The 26464-nt window shown below is 40.2% G+C and overlaps 1 protein-coding gene across 11 annotated transcripts in view; it reads left to right on the top strand.

The window, feature by feature from the left end:
- Positions 1 to 26464, top strand: part of FAT3 (FAT atypical cadherin 3) — a 404304-nt gene that overhangs the window by 287389 nt on the left and 90451 nt on the right. For 9 of the 11 annotated variants that reach the window (XR_004417100.1, XM_033052632.1, XM_033052633.2 and 6 more), the window contains 4 exons: positions 5466 to 5780; positions 7640 to 7850; positions 8295 to 8363; positions 17037 to 17176. Coding sequence is in view for 10 of the 11 variants with exons in the window: in XM_033052632.1 (XP_032908523.1) it covers positions 5466 to 5780; positions 7640 to 7850; positions 8295 to 8363; positions 17037 to 17176 (735 nt within the window). In the remaining variant the exon portion in view is untranslated. The remainder of the gene's footprint in view (positions 1 to 5465; positions 5781 to 7639; positions 7851 to 8294; positions 8364 to 17036; positions 17177 to 26464) is intronic. The other 2 variants (XM_033052640.1, XM_033052636.2) reach the window with 1 other exon arrangement.

Consider the following 26464-nt stretch of genomic DNA (forward strand, 5'->3'; position numbering starts at 1 on the left):
TATTAATGTCTATAGACCAAACTTACTGAAGTAGATCCTGCAGAAGAGGTTGAAATTGCTTTACTTGGAGAGAAAGTTCTGTTATTGCACTGAGTTTTTCATATGCTGCAGAAGGAGATATTTTAATGCATTTTTCTCAAAAAATACAAATCTGATAGAGGTAGAGAGAATTTGAGGAGGCCTTGTTCTGGTCCCTCCAGCTAAAGGAAACATTGTAAGGGAAGTGTGACTGTTACTTTAGCAAAGAAATTCTCAGGTAACCAGTATCTGTATGTGTATTGACATATTTCAGTAAAGTCATGAGCATTAAAGCCAATGGGTAAATACAGATTCCTAGTGGAAAATGCTCTTTTTGTGGAGAGAATTGTAGTGGAACTGTCTGTAGGTTGTGAGAAAACATCAGCAATGCTTAGGATTTCATTGTGAAAATATATACAGTAATTTCACAATTACAAGCCACACCATTTTTACTAAAATTTTGCTCCCAAACCGGAAGTGCAGCGTACATCCAGGAGTGGTTTATATATGAACAAATTTTGGAAATTTTCCATCCCGGAAGTCCGAGCCAGCAGCGGCCCCGGGCAGCGGGGCAGTGGCGGCACAGCGGCAGCGCTACCCGGCCCCGGGGGGCGCGGCGGTGGCACCGGCTGGGCAAGCCCTTCTCCCTCCTCCTGGAGGCAATGGCCGGGCATGCCCCTCTCCCTCCTCCCAGTGGCAGCAGTCAGGGACTCTCCTCTTCCTCCTCCCAGCAGCACCGGCCAGGGACGCTCCTCTCCCTCTTCCCGGCGGCACCGGCCAGGGACGCTCCTCTCCCTCCTCCCGGCGGCACAGGCCAGGCACACCCCCCTCCCTCCTCCCAGTGGCAGCAGTCAGGGACGCGCCTCTCCCTCTTCCTGCCAGCATCAGCCAGACACGCCGCTCCCCTGCCTCCCGGCGGCAGCAGTGACTGGGGCTGGGGCTGCTCCCTGGCAGCCGCCCTCAGCAGGGCTGAGCCAGTAAACCCTGCGTTCCCGCAATTTTGTTACTATTTGGCAACTTTTTTGAAAGTTGCACATGGATCCTCGCTACCAACAAAAGTGCGGCTTATAGTCCGGTGTGTCTTATATATGGACAAAGACCTCAACGTTGCTGACACCCCGGAAGTGCGGCTTATACTCAGTGCGGCTTGTAATCGTGAAATTACTGTAATAGTTGATATTATTTGTGTTGTCTGTTGCATTCAGGCCCTATTAAATACAGTAATTTCACGATTATAAGCTGCACCATTTTGACTAAAGTTTTGGTCCGTACCCGGAAGTACGGCTTGTAATACGGAGCGGCTTATATATGAACAATATTCTAAAAGTTGCCAACCCGGAAGTGAGACCCCATGGCAGCCCCAAGCCAAGCTGGAGCCTGGCTGGCCCCGGCAGAGGCGGGGCCCCCCAGCGGCATGGGAGAAGCCCGGCAGTACCAGGGCCAGCAGTGCAGGGAAGCCCGGCAGCAGGGGACTGCCTGGCAGCACGGGGAAGCCCGGCAGAAATGGGGTCAGCAGCGCAGGGTCGCCCAGTGGTGCGGGGGAAGCCCGGCGGCGTGGGGGAAGCTCAGCAGCAGGGGGAAGCCTGGCAGAACCGGGGCCAGCAGTGCAGAGAAGCCCAGCGGCACAGGGGCCTGCAGAGCTGGGTCAGGGAGAGCAAACGTGGCAGCGGTGCAGGCGGCGGGCAGGGGCGAGCGAGCCTGGCAGCAGCAGCGGCCGGCCCCGAGCGGCCCCGCTGAGTGGCCCTGCCAAACTGGGCCACGCAGCCCTGTCGGCAGCCCCAAGCAGGCCAAGCCCACACGGCCCCAGCCGAGCCAGTAAACCCCACCATCCCGCAATTCTGTTACTAATTGGCAACTTTGTTGCACACGAGTCCTTGCTGGGAACGTCGGAACGGCTTATAATTGGGTGCGGCTTGTGTATGGACAAAGAACGAAATTTTGCCAACACCTGGAGATGCGGCTTATAGTCCGTGCAGCTTGTATTCGTGAAATTACTGTAATTAGTAACATTCCTTTTAAGACATTCCACCTGTGTTGAACGGACCAACCCTTTGATTGGGAGTCCAAATTCAGCTGCTTTCCTGGCTGCATCCCAGCTCGGGGAGGTTGTATGCTCTGTTTGGGCTGTCCTGACACAGCAGGAGCAGCACTATCTCAGCAGTGCAGCAGAGGGACCGCAGCTGGGCTGGTCCATCTTAGCTGCACATGGTCAAGCAACAGCTTGTCTGCAGTTGGGTCTGGACAGCAGACTCATCACACAGACAGGAGAAGGTGTTCACCGTTTAGGAGAGCACATGCTGGCCAATCAGCTGTTCCTCATCTCGCTGGGAAAGCCGTGATTTTGTCCTTACCTTTTTCTCATACTGATTTCTGTGAGAGACACTCTTGTTGGGCTTTCAATGGCACATCCTGACAAGCCTGTATTGAGACAGTCTGTCTCAGGCTGACAGATGAATGACAGATGTCATTCAGTTGTCATTCATCTGCATTACCTGTCTTCTCGGTTTTCTTTTTCCTACCTTGCTGCCTGCAGTTTTCTAAAGAGCCCCTTGCTGGTCCTAAATTACAGTTTCTCTCCTGCAAGCTCTCCTGTGCCTTGCACATCTGCCTTTTGCATTTCCAGAGATACCAGCTGTGAATTAGCTTTGTCCTATGTACATCCTCAAATCCATCCTCTCCCTGGTTACTTTTTACTATAATTTCCAGCTGTTCAAGGGTTTAACTAAGAACTGTGGTAATGTTTGAATTGAAATTGCTTTGGTTAGAGGGGCCCCTAAGTGCTGGTGTGATACTGTGTCCTGATGGAAATGGTATTTGCAGAGTGATGTGCTGAATAACCTCTCTGATTCTCCCTGATTTTGTCTGGGAACAATTCTGAACTGGCAGCAATTTCTTGATTTGTTTTAATGTGTTGTCATGGTGGGGTTTTTCTGTAGGGGCAGAGGAAATTTCTGTAGCTCTTTTACCTTGTTTATGGCTGGAACCTGAAGAGCCAGGCTAGGGTCAGGATGATGGAACACTGAAATGGGGTCAGCCAGGGTGCAGATTTACAGTTAGGGAAATAATCACATCACTGGTGTGAGGGAGATTTAATTCATTTACATGCCTGCAAAGACAGAACTTCAGCTCCTGTGTCTGGCACTCAGAGCTTTTTGAGTAAAGCTGCATCCTATAATTTTGAAAAGTTTTGAGTGTTACCCAGAGAAAAAGGCTTAGCTGGTACCTAACATTTTCCTCTCTAGGGATGTAAAGTTTTAGCCCAAGTAGAATTTACTAACTTCAGGTATTCTTTGTTAATTTGTATTAATTAGCTGTCACTTTGTGTTACTGCTATTACTCTTTACTGTTAGCTGTCAGCAGATATTTTCAGTGCAACTTTTCTGTTATCAAACAGATTTCCTCCAAATTTGGGCTTAGAAAATAAATGCATGCCTGCAAATATTTGCTGCCACAGCACCATGCTAGTCAGGGTTTCATCAGTAACCTCACAAACTGTGAGAATGTACTAGTAAGACAGATTGATGCTTCACTTCTTAAACAATTTCTTGACTTAGGTAGGGTTTTTTAATTTTAGTTCTTTGACTGTTTATGCCGCTGGGGTTTTCATAGATTTTATTGTCGTAGTTGGTTGTAAACCCTTTCTCTCACTCACACACCTTTTTTGTTGATTACTGCTAGCAGGTTGAAGAAAATGTCTATTAAAAAAAAATTGCACTTGTTCAGAGAACAAGAGTTTCCAGAATCTCACTAATATTTTTTTATGCAAGAACATTACTCTCTAAAAAAGAATTTTGTTGATTGGTTTTTTTTAGTTTGGATTAGTGTGTCTCTGATTGTTTCTATGCAATGTAGCCTGTAATGCTTATCATCAATGATTATTTTATCTATGGAGAAACCCCAAAAAGGATTTCCTTTGTTAACTTGTGGTCTGGCCTAGAGTTTGGCCAGTTGCAACGTGGTGATCCCAGCAATTTGCTAATTGCCAAACCTACTCAACACTTAGGAAATTCTACTCCAGTCTTGGGAGAAAGAGGCCTGAGACTGGCATGTGTTGTTGGGAGGATGGGTTCCACTCTCCAAGAGGTTTCTGGGCTGTTCTGGGGAATTTACGTTCTGTAAATGAGCTGTTTCTGTCCCTGAGGCTGTCAGTCTACTCCCTTCCACTGCATCAGTTTTTAAATAGATTATTAAATACAGGAAAGGGATAATGTATTTTACCTTTTTCATAGACAATACATTTTTTCTGATGCTCTCAGTGTTAAACTGGGGTTACCTTAAGTTAAGACTTTACACAAGGATGGGACAGTGCCAAGGGATATTATTCCCAGAAAAATTTGCTTTGCCTAAGGATTGGATATCAGAACTATAGGATTTGCAAGGGAACACAGAAACTTTTAAGGAAAAATAAAACATCAAGAAGTTACCAGCAAACCAATCAATGTGCAGTGATCAGTATGAGCAGGGAAGGGTATGTAATATCTTGGCTCACTATCATCAGAAATTGCTACTGTGGGATTTGGCATGTTACCATATGTAGCTGAAAATGAAATTTGAACTTCTTTCATGCAAACAAAAATAACTTTCTGCCTTATTTCATTCTCATTAAAAATGCGATCGAAATATTGAGGGAGAAGTTTGAAACATATTGATTTCATTTTGAAGGCATATTATTAAATCTCCTGAGGGCTTGTTGATCTTGAATCATTTCATTTTCATAGTGTTTCAGATTGAAAATTATTAGTAATTCTGTTTAAGTTGCAGCTAAATTACTAATTAACTTTCATCTAAAAGATTTTATTTCTTACATGTTTCTGTCAGCACAGTGCACTCTCTACACAATGCAGCAGAAATTTTTTTTGTTACCTGCCTCTCTGTGCTCCTTATAATCATATAAAGCAGGTTTGGAATTAATGAGCTGTCACATCTTGGGTAATGAATGAAAAGAACTGACAGAAATCCTTTTGTTGTTTAAGAAATTCCAAATAATTAATGGGAAAAAAATGACAGAGGTTCTTCTGGGTTTAAGAAGAAATGCATCTTTCAAATTCTTTCCGTGACAGAAGAAACTTTAAAATATGTATGCAAAAAAAATGTAGGGATCCCTGATTAATGGGTTAATTCCAGTTCTCTCTTCTGAGATGAACTGGCAAAATCTGAGATAGAAGGATTTTATGTTTTGAGAAATAGCTTCCAAGTCTGCAGGTTCCTTATTCCACATTCATCTCAGAATTAAAAAATCTTCTGGATTCCTGGATTTGCCATTGTGGACAAATTGAGTTAACCACTGAGCATGTTTATACTAATCATGTATTGTGTACACAGGAGATGCTGTAAACTGCAGGTTAGCTCTGGGGAAGACAAGGTGTTTCCTTGTGTTTTACGGTTTTTCTCCACTTCATGAGGTGCCACTGTAGCTGTTGAGAACAACTTGCACTGCTGTTTTCCAGGTGACCGTCTCCGATGGGGGCACATCTCCCAAGCAGTCGTCCGTGTGGGTGGTGGTCCGGGTGCTGGATGAGAACGACAACAAGCCCCAGTTCTCAGAGAAAGCCTACAAGGTCAAACTGCCCGAGAGAGACCGCAAGAAAAGAGGGGAGCCAATCTACAGAGCTTTTGCTGTGGACAAAGACGAGGGCCCTAACGCAGAAATCTCATACAGCATTGTGGATGGCAATGATGACGGGAAGTTTTTCATCGATCCCAAAACAGGGATGGTTTCTTCCAGAAAGCAGTTCACAGCGGGGAGTTACGACATCTTAACAGTAAGCACTCTTTCTTGGCATACAAACCCATGATTTGACTTTATTTTTTTTTTGTATTTTTAAGAATTAGGCCATCCTGTATAAAGAGGAATATATAACTGTGGTTTTTGCCCTGTATGTAAGACCTAAATTAAGAAACATAGTATTCTTATACAACTACTACCAAAAAATTGAGTCTGAGAGATCATTCATGCTATGGCAGGTCATGAAGTGTTCTCTGAGTGTTGTCAGCCTGCAAATTGTTAGCATAAGCCATTCCCTTCAATATGCAGAAATGAAGATCAAGCACTTGTCTGCTCCCAAAGTTGTATCATGTTGTCCTGGGCAGATACAGCTACAAATGGGTAATTACTTTTTGCGTGCACACAATTACTTGCCCTTGCAGAGGGCATGTACTGTCCCAGTTAGGTGACTGCACATAAGAGAGGACTAGTACTGTGTCCTCAGTGTTGTGGAAGCAATTTCAGTTAAAAGAAATCTCAGTCAAAATTCTTCTTTCATACAGTGAAAGTGACAGAAAGGGGGAATAAAGTATGGTTGATATAAAGCCATATGAGACTGGAATGTGTGCTCTTCATCCACAGAAATAAGCCAACAGGTTGTAGCTAACGAGTTGAAATAAAAATGTCAGAGTACCATGGTTTATCATCTGGAAGTGGGTTCATACAGAAGTGGGTTACCTTCATAATGTTGGAAAAGGAGTAAATAACAGAATGTTGAGAAATAACTAGGAATCAGAGTAGAGCAGCCTTCAAGTGAGTGCTTTTCCCTCTGATGACCTCAAAGTCATATTTGAGATCTGAACCTTCTTAAAATGCAACAACTGAAGATTTTCTACCTAGAAACTGCTCATCACACCTTCAGCATCTTTTTCACAAAGGGCCTGCCTGCCTGCCTGGAATGGAGCAGAGTGATGAGTGTTAGCACCAAACCCACTTTAAACATTTCCAGAGGCAGAAATAGGGCATGATATTTCAGGAAAAGAAAAGTATTTCCCATTTTTAAAAGACACTATAACATTGGATTTAGACTAGTGGTCCTCTATAGCCAAAAACATTATTTTTTTTTTAAAAAAATTGGTTAACATTGGTGTTATCCACGAAGGCACCCATTTCATAACCTGCATTGAGCCTGTTCTTAAGCCTAGTGTTTATTGCTGCTCATCTTGTCTTTGCTATGCTAAATCCATTAAGCATGCCACACAAATATCAAGTCTATCCAACTTTCTAGAGGACTTTATAATAATAAGAATTAGCACCAATCAAAGCAACTTTTAATGAACATGACAGACAGGAGAAAGAAAAGAAAATATGGCAAAATTTTAAATTATATTCATTATAGAGAATGGGGAAAATTACTTGAAACTTATTTAATTCAATTAAAGATCCCGAGGAAGGCAATATAAGGAATATTTATCTGCAACAGAGATGCTTCTTGAAAGCAATTAAACATGCCCTGGGTGACCATGTTTTGCAAATGCATGGTATTACACAGGGTCCTTGCAAAGCTTCCAGCTTTGCTGCAAGAGGGAACTGGGCACAAGCTGAAATCAGAGAGGGAAGCTGGTTCTGGAGAGGAGGATCTGTGTGGGGAGTGTTTGAATTGCATCTACAGGAGGCATCACACCAGCATTTTTTAAACAAAACATTTCAGTTTAAAATCAGCTTTTTCAGGGAGAAGTCAAAGCATTGTAAGTGAGAACTGAGAAATAAATGTTTATCTTCCTCTTTTTTCGTGGGATTTTATATACAGGGTTACAAAGGCCATTTTCCAAGCAGTCATCACACTGCAGTAGAATTAGACCTGAGCTGCCAAGTGGGGATGCTCAGCCTGAGCCCTCTTTTCTTTGTGCCTGCCAGATAAAAGCAGTGGACAATGGCCGGCCCCAAAAATCTTCCACTGTGCGTCTCCACATCGAATGGATAAAAAAACCGGCGCCCTCACCCGTGCCCCTGACTTTCGACGAGCCCTTTTACAACTTCACCGTCATGGAGAGCGACAAAGTGACCGAGATGGTCGGGGTGGTGTCTGTGCAGCCCTCCAACATCCCCCTCTGGTTCGATATCGTCGGTAAGTCAGGAGCCAGTGCTGCGAGGAGGACGCCCCAGGAGCAAAGCATATGGCTGTGTGGTTTTGAGAGCAAGAAAACTAACATGAACTGTCTTCCCACCTCCCCCTACCCATCCCCAATTAAACCTATTTTCCTAATGATGAAATGAAAATGTTATTTTAATATAGTGATAATAACAGTAATAATAATATTCCTGCTTTTGTTCTGACTCCTTAGCTAAGCTTAAAAAAGCGCTGTATGGCTGAATTGTTTTTTTTTCGTACTATGTTATTTACTGCAATCTTAATGTTGTCTGTCATTTAAATTCTATTGTCATACTTTGCTAATCTCATTTCTAAATGTATTTATGGTACTTAGACTTGCTGTCCCTCATTTCTCTCTTTCTTCACCTTTTTTTCTGCATTCTGTTCTTTTTTTTCTGCTTCCGACTGCCCTGCTTCAAGGTGGCAAGCATGCTCGAGAGATGTTCTATATTCTACAGACAGCTTGTGGGCAGAACTGTTCAACAGAAGGTACCCTTAGTGCAAACACATTTGCTAAAATACAACTATCCAGGCTGCCTTTTATTTTTTGCAAGTTTTTTGAGACGATTTATATTACATCTTTCATAAGTGCCTGTGACAGGATGCGATGCGACACATGGGTGTGCTGCATTTCGTTCTATGACAGCTTTTACCGTATTTGTGTCCAATTATTATCATTTTATTCACGGATTTTCCACAGTTTATCGCAAATAATTAATTCAAACTTTTCACAGTCCAGTGCCATCCATTTAACTGTGAAACAGAATGGGATGCCTCAACATATGGGTTACAAATGGAACCACCAAAAGTTTGTCTTGAATGCAAGCTGAAACAGAGAAATGTGTTTTGATGTGAGATTTCAACCACAAAATTGCCTTACATAAAATTTCTTATAAAAATAGGGAGGGAGATGCATCCTTAGTAAAAAGGAGGAGAAGCCCTGGAAGTCTTAAAATCATAAGGAAATGCCATTAGTTGCCAAAACGACAGGGAGCAAGGGGTCTCACTTGGTTAAGTAGAGAAATGGGAGTCAATGTTCCTAAACGTTTTTTTCCCTATTTCTGCTGCTGATTCAGTTAATGCCTTTTAAAATATTTAACATCTCAAAAGTGAGAATTTCCCCTGGAAAATTTTTGTGCTTCTTAATATTTGCAGATGCTTGTATGTGATGTTTGCGTACCTTTGGATGTAAAACAAGACATCTGCATGAAGTGCATTATTAGGGTTATAAAGCAAATGCTATATGAAAGATTGGAGAAACAAAAAGCCTTAGCCATGGACTTAGCGGAAAGTGTGCATCAGCAGTCTTTATTTACAGGGATTGAGACTGGCTCCCATTTCAGCATAGTTATTTGCAAATGGGTTTAGCCAACAGGAAGGACAGGGACCACAGGAGAAAGGGTCTGTCAGAGTCGTTTTCATCTACCTTTTACTGCCAATTTGTACAGATGAAAGACAGAAGCAGCACCATTTCCTCTCTGAATTTGTAGCACCGTTTCTGATGTGCTAATCATACTAAAATGAAACCCAAAGCCACTGCCATGTTCTGGGGCTCCTGCTGGTCCCTGGGGGAGGACAGCATATGTTTCCTACAGTTTTCCTGCCATTTCCTTGGTTGCTTCAGTAAGCTACTTGCAGTTTACCAGCTAATGTTTACATTTCCATTCCTATCCTCACTGACCCTTTCCTCCCAGGACATATCCATCTTTTTGATGTTATTGACAGGTTTTTTTCCTATTTGAACCTTTTACTGGACCTCTTTTGGTCCTTTCCATGGCAACTTGGCCAACTCTCATTAAAATGCTGCCCTGAGGGAAGCCGCTGCTCTCCTGCTACCTTCTTTTTCATTATTAGAATCACTTTCAATCAGGCAACACCTTTTAATGATATTTGATATTTTACCTGCCAAATAGAGATGATAGAGAGAACATTAAGAAATTTTAGCCCTTGTCATTTAATGTGACTTTTATGCCTAAACGAGTTCAAATGGTTTAGAAGATTTTTCCCTATTTAAACAATTCTAATGGTTTCCCTATAGGCTGTAGCTTCTGAAGTTGCAAGGTGCTGCTTCACTGCAGATGTCACTGAGACAGAGCTTCCCTAGATTTAATGAGAAATCAGTGACCCTGACCCTCCAGTTTGGTTCTGTTACCATATGAATGTTTTCATTAAATATTGCTGCTGTTACAAATAATAGCACTCCCAACAGCACCAATTTCTGCAACAGGAATAGCCAGCAATCCTGGGCATGCAGAAGACCTTGTTCTTCCAGACACTCAACATGCAAGGAGCAAAGACAAAACTCACCCTGAGAATTTTACAGACAGAACACTGTGTACTTAGATTACCGTTGCTGCCTTTAGCCAGTGTCAAACCCCACTTTTTTTTTCATTGTTCCTTGATATCATCAACATTGAGATCTAGTGCTGGAAAGCCCACTGAAAGACATGGGGGATTTGTAGAAGTTAATTGTCATATATAGAAAGCTGAATACAACTGCTGATGCAAGAGATGGTTTCTGTGCTGCTGTAAAGCCAGACCTGATCCTGCTCCATCTGGTATTTCGTGATTCTGTACCTCTATGCATAGTTCACAGTAATGTCAACAAAACCCCTGAAGGCTTATGTAGAGACATGGTTTAATACAGAGTTTTGCAGCTTGACCTTTATCTTTATGACCTTTTCAAACTAAATGGGCATTGGAATTCCAGACAATCTCTTTTTTCATGCATAACATGCACTTTCTCCCAGCTAAAAAAAAAAGAAGGAGAGCAGATAAAGTTTGGCTGTAAAATATTCTGTCTGCCTAACTTATGCACCTTAATTATATATACTTTAGGTAGCTGTTTAAGGTAATCAGCTCAGAGAGAGGAAGATGCTGCCCAAGTAGAAAGGTCATCTTCCATTGATGGACTAGAGAGGAACAGGATGTTTGGATGATTGTTTGTTAATCTTTATTTGGGAATAGTTGAGATGTCATACCTGTTTTCTGTTTTCAGATTGCATTCAATGCCATTCTCAATTCATGCAGATCCCACAATGGGAAAGACATAAGCATAAGACATCATATCATTTGTATTAAATTTATTCAGTCATTAATAGGAAACTAGTTTTCAGTGGGAACTCCAAGATAAGTCAGAGACCTTTACTTGTACCAGGTAAATTGAGCCCTTTCTGTTTTTCCCTTTGTTACTGATGGGAATGGGGAGATGACTACTTTAACACTGGAGCTAAGCTGCATGGTGCTGGTTTTTGCTTAAGTAGCATGTTGCACAACATCTCTCTGGTTCCCCAAACAGTCCTCCCTCTATCTTTGCTTCTTCCCCCAGCCTGTGCCTTTTAACAGCAGCCAAGCTTTGAAAGCACATCAGAACTCTTTACCAAGCGTGCTTAAATGCCAATAATTTCAATATCTATTCATTTTAGTTAATCGTCCATTTAATTCATAGTGCTGCGAGTTTTCATTAATGTCAAAAACATGCAGCTCCCTTGCCTTCTTTGAATAATCTTCTCTGAGAACTATCTAAAATACCTTCCTGATTTCTTTTTTGCTTTATATGCCCTTGCTTTCAGCTTCTTAGCAGCAAACTCAAGGCTTTTTACTCTCTTTACAGTAGTTTTATCTAAAATTCAGTCTGCATTACTTTCTTCTTAGGATATAGTACATAAAAGAATGAATATTTGCCTGTCATTTTACTAATATTTATTATGTTATAATTAAAAAATCTGTAGTTGAATTTTTATTTCTTTAGACAGTCATTAAGTTTATTTCATCTTCTTTGAAAACAAAAGAAATGAAAATTTTGGCTTTACTTCTTTTTCTGAAAATCATAGAGGTATTTTAGCCTCACCTCTGAGTTTCAGGGTGAATTAGTTCCCTGTGTTTTGCTCTGATTCTCTTCCCTGAGCAATGTGAGAATTGTAGCAATTGGCCCAGTTAATCATCACTGTTCACTGCTGTCAGCTTTTTTTGGGACATGAAAAGTAGGAATCTTTTCTACACTGAGAAAATGTGGTTTAGAGGGCGGTTCTCTAAATCATACAGTCTCCCGTATTTCTTTTCTCCATTTGTCCATCATGGCATGGTGGACCAGATGAGATTTGTGTGAGGATATCCATATATAGAGGCTCTGTTAAGTTTGAACATGGAACATTGTGTGCTGTTTGCTATCTGCCAGTGAAGGAAGACTCCTGCTAGGTTTTAGCAGTGTTTGAATTGGGGATATCCTCCAGAACTCAGTGTGATCCATCTTTGCGTCCAACATTGAACAATTCTGATTCTATACAGTCTTCAGCTATTCCTGAGGTGATACTCAATCCCAGCCTTTTTGATGGTCCCACTGGAAAACATGGAAAAAGGTCCTCATATGTGACTCATCTGCCTGCAAATCCTCCAGATTTGCTGACATGTTTTCTTTTCAGAGGAGAAAATTATTTTTCCCAGCAGCATGATCCCATCTTAAAGTGTATATCAGTGACTGATAGGAGCCTGGGGAGGCCCAGCATCTTACCAAAAAGGAGCCACATTTAGGAAAAGTCCTACCCAAAAAATTAATTGCTTGCAGCAAAATGCAATGTAAGAAGAATATGCTTGAAAATTAAAACCCAACACTGAAATTAGAAAGGGACAGACATACAGAGCCCATGTTCTGTGGGAATGCAATATCTGGATTGTGTCTTGCCTTAGGCAAATTCTTCAGCTGACCCCCAGAAATCCCTTTTGCTAGTTCTGGTTTTCCTTGGCCTGTCCATTGCACCTCTCTTGTTAGCCTTGCAAGCTTCAGTGGTTTGGGGGTTTTTAGGATCTTCTTTATAAGAAGAAAAATTAATTCTTTCCAAAGTGTACAGGACTTCTGTCAGAAGAAAAATGGTTCATAGTGACTGTGAAGCCGAGAAATAAGCTAAGAATTAAGGTAACAGTCCAGATTCAGACAGAAAATGTAACCAACTCCATACCAAGTACACAGCTTAGAGTCTGTTGGCTCAGAGGTGTCTCAGTTCAATTTCCTGAGATCTCTTTCTTAACTGTACTATACCATCTGTTAAACTGAAAATAAAGGCTGTTCTACAAAGTTACAGTGACGGCCAGCTAATAAGATCTTTTGTACCAGGGGCTGTTTCTACAGCTGTACTGACAACAGCTGGAATGGGAAATTTATATATAAACTATAACAAGCTTTTAGATGACATGAAAAATCACTAGTTCTAAAAATTCAATGCTTCCAGGGCTTATGCAAAAGCATCAAGATCAACCTCAAGAAAGTAAGGGTGGAAATATCTCACTTAACTTTAGGTGTCCGAAGCGTAGAGTTAACTATCTGCTAGGTGACTTTGGGAATCTTAATAATCAATTAAGAGAGAAAAAGTACTTTCTGGATGAATTTTTATCATTCCAACATGATGAGTCTTCTCATCCAAAGACAGCATTTAAAGTAGATGTGGCCTTTTCATAAAATCTTATTCAAAGTGCTTCAGTGTAATCAGATTATTTTAAGGGAAGTCTTTAAACTGTATTGAAGAAGTATCAGCATTACATTTTACCCTGAAATGATACCGTAGACAACAGCTAATCCACATCTCTCTGGGGTTATTCAGTATTAAAATGCTTTCTCAGGACAACCTGTCTAGCCAAATTGTCAGTTCAATCATCTTGCTTTTTTTGTCACTGATTTTCCCAAAGTGCCTGAGGAACTCGCAATGTATTATCTTCATTTGAAATATTTCTTTCCTAATGCAATTGCAAGCACATTAGCAAAGACAGTTTCTATGTATCTTGTATCTGAAAGCAGGGTTTAGTAGACAGTAAAAAGGAAAGCATGTGCCAAATGCTGGGAAGTGGAATAAGTAATGAAAATTCACATTAATAAAACTGAGCAGCTGAACAAAATGCCATCATCCTTAGCCCTCTTTCATCTGAAGATTTTGATCAAAGGAACTGTTAAATGGACAATAGTAAAATTGTTAAAACTGATACTGTGGAAGCTCATGGCACTGCAGACAAGCTCACTTCCAAAGGGTTGATACCAGCACAGTGTCAGGCTTTTAAAACCAGCCTCCAGTACCCCAGAAACCAACACCTTCTCAGCTGTCACCTCCTGGGCCTCAGCCCTTCAACCTCTACATGGACACCTTCAGAAGGAAGTGGTTTCATGTGGAGTTCCCAGCTGCAAGAGTTTTAAAGAGAAGATTCCTGGGTTTGTTTTTTTTTACACAAGAATGATACCTCTCTCTTTGTGCAATTCCAGCACCCGTCTTTCAAAGATGATTGTGGCAGATGCTTCTAGTAGGCCTTGCATAGACTTAACACATCTATAATACTCTTAATGTTAATTTTAATGTAACTCATTAATTCTTCAGTGTTTAGTGCAGCTTCAGAAGCATTTATCATATGAGGACCTGTTTTGAGTGTATACAAAGGCCAAGGAGCAGCACAAACCATTTGCAGACTGCCTCTGGTACTGCAGATGAGAGGCAGGACCCAATATCTCAGGCAGTATTCCCAGAAGTTCATCCATCTGCATGGTTCTTCTTCTGCCCATGGTCTGTTAAAATGTAGAAGACTGAATCATGAATAATTCAGGGTTTCACTTCAAAATAGATTATAATCACAAATCTCACAGCAGGATGTTCTCTGATCCATCTCCACCTCAGTGTTTGATGCAATTTCTGCCTTGTTTAATAGAAAACGATTCAATGCAAAATGAACTGCATTGCCTGGTTAGTTACAGGTGTAGGCTGGGGTGGCTGGCAACCAAGATTAATTTGTTTGTCACTAGACCATTTTGGAAGATGTGAATAATGTATAAAAAATTCACGTGATGGATTCAGTTCTTCTTTCAGGGGAAGAGTATACTTCACTTAATGGAAATGGCTTGAAGAAGTTGGTCTGTTTGCAGTAGACTGTGTGGTGCCCTGTAAACCCAGCTCTGAGCCAACAGAAGGTCATTTAAAACACTGATTGCTAATCCTTCCATGTTACTTCTTGGAAGTTTTGGAGGCAGGTTTTTTGGAAGTGTGTGCCGGTTGATAGCATATAATTTTTGATTGCTCATTAAGATGGTTATTAAGCATCCCAAAGTATAGACTTGCACTTTGTTTTCATGGTTATCAGTATGAAACATTCTCTTTGTAAAGTGCCTACTGTCCCAAGGCTAGTTTCATTTCAGCTGAGATTTCCTTGCATGAATCTCGAGCTCTTTTCTTCAAAGGAGGTTTTCATGGTGTAATTTTTCTCAAGTAAATCGATTTAAAACATTAATTGAGGGAGAGAAACTTTTTCTTCCAGACTAACTTTACAAAAGGGGGAAAAAAAAAGAGCTCCAGAGATGTAATCAGTGTCCAAATACCTTGCTATTGCTTAAATATCAAGAACAGCTTGCAGAATGTGGGTAAGGAATAAGCAATGTTTCTATCCACCATAAATGACAACAGATCCAGTGGCAGTGTTTTCCTGGAAAAGCACAACTTCATCTATAAGGCTTAGACCTGTATATATGTCTATGCATCTATTCAAGATGTGGAAATCTGAGGGCACATCTGAAATTACTACATTTGGATCATTTCAGTGGGCAGAAGTTTACCAGTTCTGACTTTCCTCTGCAGCAGTCGCCTGCATTCTTACTTTTCCTCCCATTTTCTTCTTCTCATTCCTGAACGTATTTCAAGGCAAAAATGGATAAGGCTGTTCTTCTTCCACCTTGCCCTTTCTTGGCAGTATGCTGTGTGGGAGGTAGAAGTGAGGGTTCTTTCACATTAAGAAATTCAGGGACTGTGATTTTGCTGTGTTACCTCCTAATCTTTGACTTCTTCAAATGCCAAAACCTTCTTCTCTCACTAAATGCATGACTGCTTCTAAGAATAATGCCAGTTCCTGGTCAGCAAACCATGCAGATTGGAGAGCATGGAAGACTCTCCTCTCCTCTCCTCTACTCAGTCCCCAGCCCTAAAATTTTGAGAGCCATTTTGTTACACTTTGACTTATATCTCTATATGTATTTCACCAAAATTAAGTCAGTGGGGTGGATATTTTTCTACCTGTGGACCTCATCTCAAGAGGTTTAAGCAGCTGTCAAACAAGTCGCATAACCAGTGGGGTTTGAAAGGCTTTTCTGTGTAGAACTGGGTTGCATTGAATTGCTGTGTTATGAGTATACCTTAAGAGTTTGTCTGTCAGCAGTGTTGTGTCCCACCTCTCCCTGTCCCTAGTCTCCAAAAATTTCAGACTCAACTAATACTAAATTATACTTTGTGGATGAGTGGGTAAGAAAACAGCTTATCAGCAGGGAGTGTGTGCTTTGCTTTTGAAAATAATGAGTGGTTCAAATTTATAAACTGTAGCTGTGGCTGACAAATCTTGTAACCCTTCAATCTGAAATTATATTTGAGATTATATTATTTATAGCCTTCTTTTACTTTTTAATAGATTTTTTTTTCTTTTCTTTCTTTCACTCAGTACTCAGGAGGGTTTTCCCACTGCTGCATCATTTAGTGTGTGACAGGAAAAGGGGATGTTAGTATTAGAACAATGCTTTGTGAGGGGTTTTTTTTTGTATTGAAAAGAATTTAGGTTGTGTATCTTTTCAGATCTATTTGAATAATTCCTAAAAGACTGGCAGGGTTTGACCTTTGCTGCCAGTAATTATCATTGTCCTTGGTATTAACATAACAAATCTCTATTTCCATTTTTAAAATTGATAATAATTGTAATTTTTAAAAAACTCAGATGATGGTATTTGCACCCAGAAGTATCAGTGAGGATTTCCTGAAAATAAAATTTGTGAAGTAAAACCCTCTTGAAATGACTTTTATACAAAAATATAATTACTCTTGTTCCTTATTCAAACTACAAGGGCACACATCTTGGGGGCTTATAGCCATTAGATTCTTATTATAGATTCAGCTATAGTTTACTTAAATGTACTGCTAGATTTTTATTCTTTCTTTTTTGGCAATGCATTTTAATGATGTCTGCTTTTCAATATACAAACTGTGCTTAGAAATATAAATGAGTTATGAACAAAGAAGTATCACTAGACATACTGTGTATGCTAAGAGAGGCCATTAAGATGGATGACACTGAACAGATATGCCCACTTCTAGGAATGCTTGCAATGGAAGTTTTCAAGAGATGGCTAATTTGATTGTATTTTTGTGCAACAATTAGGAGGGAATTACGATAGCTCTTTCGACGTGGATAAGGGAGTGGGCACTATTGTCGTTGCAAAGCCCCTGGATGCAGAGCAGAGGTCAATGTATAATATGACTGTGGAGGTCACCGATGGAACAAACATTGCCACAACTCAGGTAGAATATCACGTTCCTTTCTTGGCAAGTTATTCATTTGTTACTGGAATGTATATGCTGTAAAAATTATTAGTTTTTCCATTCAAGTGAAACCTCATCCTTTGAGACCACCAATAACTAATAGAGGGGATATTTTTCAGAGCCTTTCCATCTGGCTGTAAAGAATCGGCTGTTGAATGTTTCAAAGCGTTATTTCTCCTTTTGTTCTCTTCCTGCTCACATGAAAGTAATTTGCCTTCCTCCAGCTGAGGGAGTCCCTATCACAGGCAGCAAAGCCTAGATTTTGACAATTGTGTCGCCCCATAATGGTCCAAAATACAATAGTGCTTCCGTGGTGTTGGGGAATATTGCTATTGATTGTGTTAAATGGAGTTTATACCTCTCATCCTCCAAAGACCCAAATGTGGGACACAAGATCAATTGTTCAGAAAAGAAATTGTTCAGAGGCAAAACTTAGCATTCAAAGAATCCCTCCTTTAGTGTCACTGCCTGTGATTGCACTGTCTTCTGCAAAGCAGCCCTGCTCAACCTTTATAAAACCAGGCTTGCTTATCAGGCTTGTTGCCTTAAAAGTTGGGTCAGATAAACGTGATGGGCTGGGGCAATGCTGGCTCTGACACATCTTTGTTGGACAGACCCTGACCCAGAGCCTAGGTATTTGCTCAGTGAGAACCAGTCTGGAGCTGGGCACGAGGACAGGGACTCTGCGGTCCAGCAGCACCAGGAGGACTTCAAACGGCAAAATCCTTTGATGCGAGGTGGAGTTGTGGGCTGTGGATTACTTAGGCCCTGAAATTCTACATCTGAGTTACTCCCCAAGTGTTAAATGAAAAGAATTGGTTTGTGATGTTGTCTCATTCTTTATAATGCAGAAGGAAAGCCTGAACATTTTTTGTGTTTACATATATGCATGCACATGCAGATGCTTCTGTTGTACCTTGCCTTTTTGCTCAAACGCTTTGACTGTAAATCTCTACTTACTGAGCCACAGCTTTCATAGGAAATTGTTAAATCATTGAGTGCTTTCTTAATCTGAATTCCTGTTTATATACCCTGTTTATAACCCAGCTCTAAAATGTCTGATGTTTTCTCCCAATAATTAAGAAAACATCAGTTCATAGTAAGTTAGGTGGTAGGAAATCCACTGTTTTCCCTGTTAGTTGCAGAATTAATTGAATCTCCCTTACTTCAAGCTTGATTATATCTGGCCCATGTTCCCCATTATGCCTTTCCCTGCTCAATTAAGGAACTCTTTCAAAACCACTATTTTCTCCCTAGGAAGGCACTTACTCACAATACTCAAATCACCTCCCAGTCTTCCAGTAGACAAGCAAAGGAGAATGACTGACCTCTTTATGTTCTCTTTCCATAAGGCATTTTCTTCAACTATTAAGTTGGGGTTTTTTTTGTTATACTGTGTTTTTTAATCTTGGCTACACTCTTAGTCCACATTTCAGATGGTGTTGAATGCCTAATGTGACCTTTTTTTTTCCTTGCAAACATTTGAGACAAAAAAAATATTAAAAAGCTTAGGGAATTTCAAGCATGCTGGATTAAAGTAATTTCTCTTCTCATGGATACTGTGTTTATTGTTTCTGCTGCTTTTGATTTAATAAATTGACCCATATAACAGTCCTCAAAACCTAGTTGGATGAAACCCCTACATTTTTAATTAAAACATATGGTAAAACATATTTCAGTAAAGCTGTTGCGTTCTAAAAGAAGCCCGAGCGTTCTTCTTAACAGTGATGTGACCCATTTAGGAATGTAAGATAGTTTCAGATTGCAATGGTATAGCATTAATATTCCCCCTTCCCTCCCCCACCTTCTTCTCTCTGTGTGGATTCTGTTTAATTATTTAATTGCGGGCGGGACACCTGAGCATGTGTTTCTGTTGGTGTTCACAACATGATTGTTATCTGAAAACTGGAAGAATTATGGCCTTCCTGTTTATTGCTCCATTTTGCAAAACTTTCCTCTTGTATTTTTGGCTGTACTTTGGAGCGTTATCCTAATTTCCTTTTAGAAAAATAATTTTTAAAATGTAAAACTGATCAGTTTAATTAAAAATGTCATAGAAAAGGTAATTTCCTGATAGCTCTCAGTCACCTTATTCTGAGCTTTGATAAAACAACATTTTAAGTATTTTGTTCTATGTACACAATACCACCTGCATTTTTAACTGTAGCTGCAGGAAGCTATGGTAGAAGATGAAGCAGTTAGAGAGCAATTTTGTTAAAACATCCCCTTGAATAACAATAAAATAATTTAAAGGCCCCCTCGAAGTATGATGGTTTATTATGGTACAGCTGATGATCACCATGTGCAGTGGAACACTTTTGCTTTTTATTCCGCCCCAGCTGTTTTCCTTTATCTCTTCCTTGCCTTTTGTCTATTATACAGTTGGAGGTGGTAAAATGCAGCATAAAAATGCCAAAGATTTTTGTTTGGGTAACATGATCCCTGGCATGGACTTGGTGAAGTTTCTTCAGCAATGTTCCTGCATGCCTTCGACACCGATGAACGGCTCACTTCCTTCATGCCTTACTGTGCACACAGTTCATTACTGTGCCATGAGAGGAAGGAAATCATTTTGATTTAAAAGTTAAATCTATTGTAATAATGCCCCGCTGTTGTGAAAAGAGGCAAAAAGAACATAAGAAGTATTAACAAAAAAAAAAGTTACAAACTTTCTGTGTAATTAAAAACCTACTTGTTTTGGCCATGATCAAGGTTTCCAAAAGAAGTACAGTTTCCAAAATGAGAACTAAAGTGCCAGGACTTGTTGAGCCACTGCCACTCACCATGCTGCCCATCCATCTAAGCCTGAACCATCCAGGCAGCAGTTGGGATGGGAAGGGATGGAGAAGGAAAAATACGAAGAAATGTTGACTTGTTTGATTTATATATTTGAGGTGCAAGTATAAAGCTTCAGTCACAGTGATTAACTTCTGGAATGGCTAAATCTCCTGCCTTAGCCAGGGAGAACTTTTACTTTTTCCTCTTTCTTTTATCCATCATTGCTTGAGGCCATGCAGTCATTTATTAAAGTTGAAGGCATACGTTTGCTCTGAATTCCCACGAAACACAATTCCTGCAGCTGCCAGGAGAGCTGCTGGCCCTGCGCAGGGATTGGGGCTTCTGTGTTATCCCATGTGCTGCAGAGAGAGCTGGGACAGCAGCTCTGAGCAGTGACTCTGCTCCCTGCCACAGCCATCACCACCCTTTGGGCTGCTTTTTGTGCCCTTGCTTGAGCAGAGAGAGGTCTCTCCCCACAAGGAATCATTTTAATGGCATCTAAATGCCCTCTCCTGCCACAATTCTGACTCTGAAACACTGGAGATTCTCCTGGTCATGAGTCAGGTTTATCCCAAATTCCTTTTTTTACTCAACAGCTCAGGTCTTTTACATACAGGCGCAACAGAGAATTACTTTTATTTACTTTTATTTACTTATTTGTACATTTATAACATTTAACATAACTTATAAAGTTAATTTACTTATTTGTAGTGCATACTCTTGAGTTTTGCTAAAATACCCATAGAAGCAGATTATGAGGGGGAATCACTGAACTATCATTTAAGTTATTATAATGCTTCATTTTTATTGAGAATGTTGTCCTACAGATAATTATATTTTTCTAACAACAGCCCCTGGAGTGATGTTACTATGTGAAAAAGATGGTTTTACTCCTTATTTTCCTATCTTCTCCTTTCTTCTCATCATTTTAACTGCTAGAGAAAAGATGTGTTAGAATATGAAGGTTGTTGCTTCCAAGCTAGGAAGCAAAAAGCACCTCAGCTTCACTTACTGCAAAACCACCTGGCTGTTTCCCAGTAGAGTTACTCAGAGGGTAACGTGCACTTTCCTCTGAAAAGTTTTTGCAGATCAATACATGTTCACTTACAATACCTTTTGCTGGAGCCAGCCAGGCTGGTAGAGCAGACAGAAGTTACTGCTCATTGCCCCTTTCTGTCTCCCCTTGCAGAAGGTTCTGGAATTTAATTTGTTCTAGTGCTGAGGATTGACTTTTAACTCTGAGTTTCTGTCTCACCTTTCAGAGCTCACCATTTCTTTACAACATTTTCGTAAGAGGAGCTGATCAGTCACCCTGAGTGAGGGTGGTTCTCTTAAATGAATGGTGAAAAGCTCTTCTTAGAGGACCATGGCCAACATGTAGATAAGACATTAGAGCCTGCCAGAAGCAGTTCTGGGCTGTGGATTCTTCTAGGGCAGTAAAAGAGACATGGGGATTCAATTCAATTTTTCGCTTTTGCGCTGTTGAACATTTCCTCCAAACTGTAACCAGTCCAATCCTTGATTTTTTTTTCTGTCACATCCAATAATCTCAGCACTGCCTTGATTTTTTCTTTCAATTTTAACACAAAGAACACAGTAAAATACAAATAACTGGCCACTGAGGTTGGTAGGGAAACTGAATTTTTATCTTAAAGTTGGGGCTTGGAGGAAAGAAAAACTTGTCAGGAAATAGAAAATAAAGCTATATGGTAAGACTATTGAAAGCAGTATTAAATCAAAATAGATTTCCTATTTGAAAAAAAAAAAAACATTACAGAAGTGTAACCTGAGTTTAAATAAGTTAGGCACTTAATAGGTTGTACTACAACGTGGTGCCCAGACCAAGCAATTAGCCAAGCAGATTCTTCCAACTTCTAATGTCTGTAAAGCAGCTCCTGGCGTTTACCCAGTTTTCACTCAAATATGCCTGTGCCTAAACCAAAGGTATTTGTTATGGGCGACATTAAAAACAGCTTCGGAAAGACTTCCTGCATTAGGTTTTGTCCTGCTTTGATTCGATTGTATTTCTCTGGGCCTTTCACTTGCCATTTTGAGTACAAAGTCGTTGCTAATGCTCTGAGTGTTACTTTGCCTAATTTGTAATCTTGGAGGCCCATGATTCCTTTATCTGAAATTTGCTTTAACTGTGGGAAATAGGAAGTGAACAGGGAGAAGCAAATCTTTTATGGCGGAGTGCTTGTTCAGACTATAAATTAGACTCCACACAATGGACACAGAAGGAGGCAAGGCTGCCTTTCTGAAGGCCACAATGCACTGGAAAAGATAGGGGCTTTCAAGAAGAACCAGGCAGAGACTGGTTTGCTGCATGTTGGCTTTATGAGCGTGGAAAAAAAAGAGACTTGCAGCTAATGTTTGTCAATGAAAAGTAGTTCAGTCAGTAATCTTGAACAGTCCTCAGCAAAGAGGAATCCCAACTTAGCAGCCAACAAATAGTAAACATTTCCATTCGTCACCTTTTGGAGATGTGTTGGGAAACTTTTAAAGCCCGCTTTGATTCTACACAATGGATATTGTCACAGCTTAACACCCTGGGCACCTATGCAGTAATAAAGGATATTTATGCCACTCAGCTCATTCTTGCCATATCTTCCATTTGGGAATAAATATGTAGAAAATATTAAATTACACAGACACTGTGAGTCTTTGAGGCACTTCAGTAGCGTAACACTTAATTTGAGGTGAAAGATGTGCTACCAGCTGGCTAAAGCATAAGACTTCAAGGACCCTTCTGCTGACCCTTTTGAAGTCAATGGGAAATTTGCCAATAGTACCAAGATTTTATGCCTAAAGTTGGCAGCCATTAAATTAATTTGAGAAACTTTCCACATATTAACAATCTGGTGGTACTCAACTTCACCTTTGCTTGTAGGATCAAGTTTTCTGTCAGCCTGGTGTTCACGTCAGCGTCACATTTTCCTTTCTTTCTTTGTAAGTGACATCTTACTAGAAGTTATCCTGCTGGAAATCTGCCTAGGAAGAATTGCATTTTAAGGTGACCTAATAAAAAGGTGTGGCTCAAAAATAAACGTAAAACATCTTCCCCAGCTTTACCACTGCACTTCCTGTGATTTTGTTGACTTTTCTGCAAGGCATTGTTTTCCTGGGCAAAATATGAGGATAATAGTAACTTGCTCCTCAGAAATGTTGTAAGAACTAAGGGACTAATATCTTTTTAAAATGGGACTAAAACTCCATTTTCTTTTACCTGGTTTTGTTTCAAGTAACTCCCAAGATAGCTCAATTTTTTAAGAACATTAAAGAGTTCCATTTATAGGTTTAACAGAGCTCTGTATAATCAGTATTCCCATATATAACCTAACTTTCTTTTGTTGCAAGGAAAATACACCCCCCTCTATTAAAGGAGAGAAATGTTAAAATTATATTTGACTCTCGGGGATTTTGAGGGACAGCTGACAAAAATTAGAAATACTCTTAACTGCTTAAATAGAAGAAATTGTGAATCAATAATGACTTCTTTATTCATTAGCATCTCTAACCCACCGCCTTCCATCTCCAGATGGAAGTGGCTGTTGAAGTGCAAAGTATGTAATAAATAATGTGTATTTCAATGTGGATTACTTGACAAATCATTAAAATACTGGCATCTCTAGGGAGGAAAATGCCTGCACTTAAACAGGCACTTGATCAGTCTTACAGTAGATGTGAAGTGAAAGAGAGAAAAGAAAAAGAAGGGAAAAGAAGGATTTTTTTGGCAATGATTAAAGCAATTTTAAGTGTGTTACTCCCTGTAAGTTTGATGATCACAGTGAATGAGGGAATGAGGGTCTCAATTTTTTTTTTATCTTTTGCCCCTCCATGCCTTGCACTCCCCAAGCACGATCATGTCCGTATGTGTGTCAGGACAACTTACACCTTTTTCCATGGGAAGAAGTGATTCCTGTGAGTCTGTGAATCCATGCTGTAATTCCACAGTTCATGGGTTACCCTTGGTCTCTGATGCTGAGACAGTCCTATACTGTTCAGTTTGTGCAGTCTAGCAAAGGCAGAAATCATGGAGCCATAGCTTGGAGAGTCATAGCACAAGCCTTGGGATGGATAAACCTTCATGCCCTCTTCTGCTTTCTCAGTTTGCCAGTGATCCCAAAATGCATTAGATATTATAGGAAGTGAATCACTGCTCCGGGGTGATTATATACCATGCAAACAAAATAGTATGTCAGTTCTGTAGCAGTACTTTTAACACACGTTGGTGTGTTTCTGTACATTTTTTTTTCTTCCAGAACAGCTTCAGCTTGCACACACCAATTTTAAAAATAAATTCACAGATTCAATCCTGTCCCTCATATGGAAGCTTACTTGTTCCAGTTAGGCTGTGCTGTACCAGCATCAGCAGAGTCAAACACTCTTGGTGTTTTCAATCCATTTGAAAAGATTTTACTTCTCTGTTGGGCTACCTAAAATGATACGTGACCAAGTTTTTGGTCATGAATAAAAAGAAAAATAAATTATCTGTGTTAACAGTGCAGCAGTAAAATAATCCAGTCATGTTATAGTGGTACCCATCAAAGACTGAGAGTATCAAAACTGCCCAAGAAAATATCTGTAAGTATTAAACATTGATTATACCTCAACCCCTATTGCTTCTCTGTCTCCTCCTTACACTAAATAAAGTGGTTCAGCACTGGCTCTATGTCCCATTAGATTACAGTTCAAGTCTTTAATCTTTTCCTCAGGCTTCTTTTCATATGTTACAACTAGTTTCTTCCCATATTTTTAAGACATAGATTTGGGTGGGTTTTTTTTCCTCAGTCAGATCAGAAACATGCTTTGATATATTACAGCAATAACAGTATAAAAAGCTAAGTAACTCTTCATCATTATTGTAGGCCTAGCAATGTGTATTTCCCCCCAATTGTATTGCTATCTGTCCAAGACTGAAGCATAACTTAATATAGGTTTCCCCCTGCTTCACTCTGGCGTGCCATAATCTGGTGAAAATGAAATTGTATGGAATTCAAGTCTTATGCCATTTAACTTACAGAGCATTTTATTTCAGCTGTCTTTTGAACAGTTCCCAGGCTAGTTCATTACAACTGCTTCTTACAACTGCTCATGTTCCTTCTGGTAATGTATTCTGCAAACCCTTCCACATATCATGAAATCTAAAGTTTCATTTCTCTCTGAGGCCAATATCTGTTTGTGCAATATTGCAGTAAAAGTATAGTTGTGTTTTTCTTCTGTTAAGAAAGTATGGGTGAACAGGGATTGATCAAGCAAAATAATGAAATGCTTGCTTAAAAAAGAGCCAAGTAACAAAACAACAAAGAAAATATCATGAGTGATGAGTCAGGTCTCCTAGTCTGACCAAAGAGTCCTGTGCACAGTCTTTCTCAAGTCATTAATTGGACTATTTCTCATTTCAAAGCCTTTGAATAAAAGGATTCTTCTGTTTTACTTACTGTAAAATTAGATGTGTGCTTTCACAGGCATATTCTGGAAAAATTCTTTTTTTTCTAGCACTGAAAAGGAATCAATTCTTCAGATTTCAACTTTAAGCATTAAACAGTTTGTCAAGGGTTTTGCTGCCACACTGCCCACAGCAATCTATGGCATACAAAGTCTGAAAAGCATATTTTGCCCAGGGAGTGACTTCTGCAGTGGCAAAACCCACAAAGTGTCATCAGAGGGACACATGCATAACATAACTCATGAAAGGCAAAGCTTGGGAAATAGTGATTCTTATTATTAATCCAAGTCAGTTTGGGATATATTAAAATGGGTGTAATAGGCAGCAAGAGCAGTGCCCTGGCCTCTTCTCTCCCTCTCCAAGATTACTTAAGGATCAATACTGAAGCTCTAAAGACAGATCTGAGGCAAAGAGCACAGCATTCATTCACATTTTTAGTGTTCTGCCATTCATATACTGCAACAGAAAGGAGGCAAATAGGTGGTGGAGAGAAAGGTGAGTTAGCTGCAATCAAGACAGCCATCGTTGTCTTGATGTAGGGATGTAGCAAAAAAAAAAAATTCTGTGCCACCAGTGCTCTGAGATCATCTGTGCTTGGTGCTATGTGTTGATCTGTGTGGGGTGTGTTTGTGTGGTGGTGAGGCTGTGTCTCCTGCACCCACCTCCAGTGGTTTAAGAGGTGCCACAGCAACTGGAAGGATCCACTGCTGTCACAACTGGAAGTTGCCAGTAAGCCCCAATGCAATATACTGGGCAGAAAATACAGGATTCAGATGAATCTTGATTGTATAAAAAGCAGATTTAAGCAATGTGAAAAGGATTCTTTTATAGCCTTATTGATAGTGAAGGGGAAAGGAAATTACGTAATGGTTCTAGAAGTCTCTTGTAACCAAGGCAGTTACAAGGGAGGACTAAACCTTTCCTTGTGACCATTGTAGAAATATATCTTCCACTCTATAGATACTGAAAATATGGGCTTTTTAATCAGGCTCTGAGTAGGTCTTAGAGTTTACTTTCAAAGTCAAATCCTTTCTATTTCT

The sequence above is a fragment of the Catharus ustulatus genome, chromosome 2, assembly GCF_009819885.2.
Source record: "Catharus ustulatus isolate bCatUst1 chromosome 2, bCatUst1.pri.v2, whole genome shotgun sequence".
NCBI lineage: Eukaryota > Metazoa > Chordata > Aves > Passeriformes > Turdidae > Catharus > Catharus ustulatus.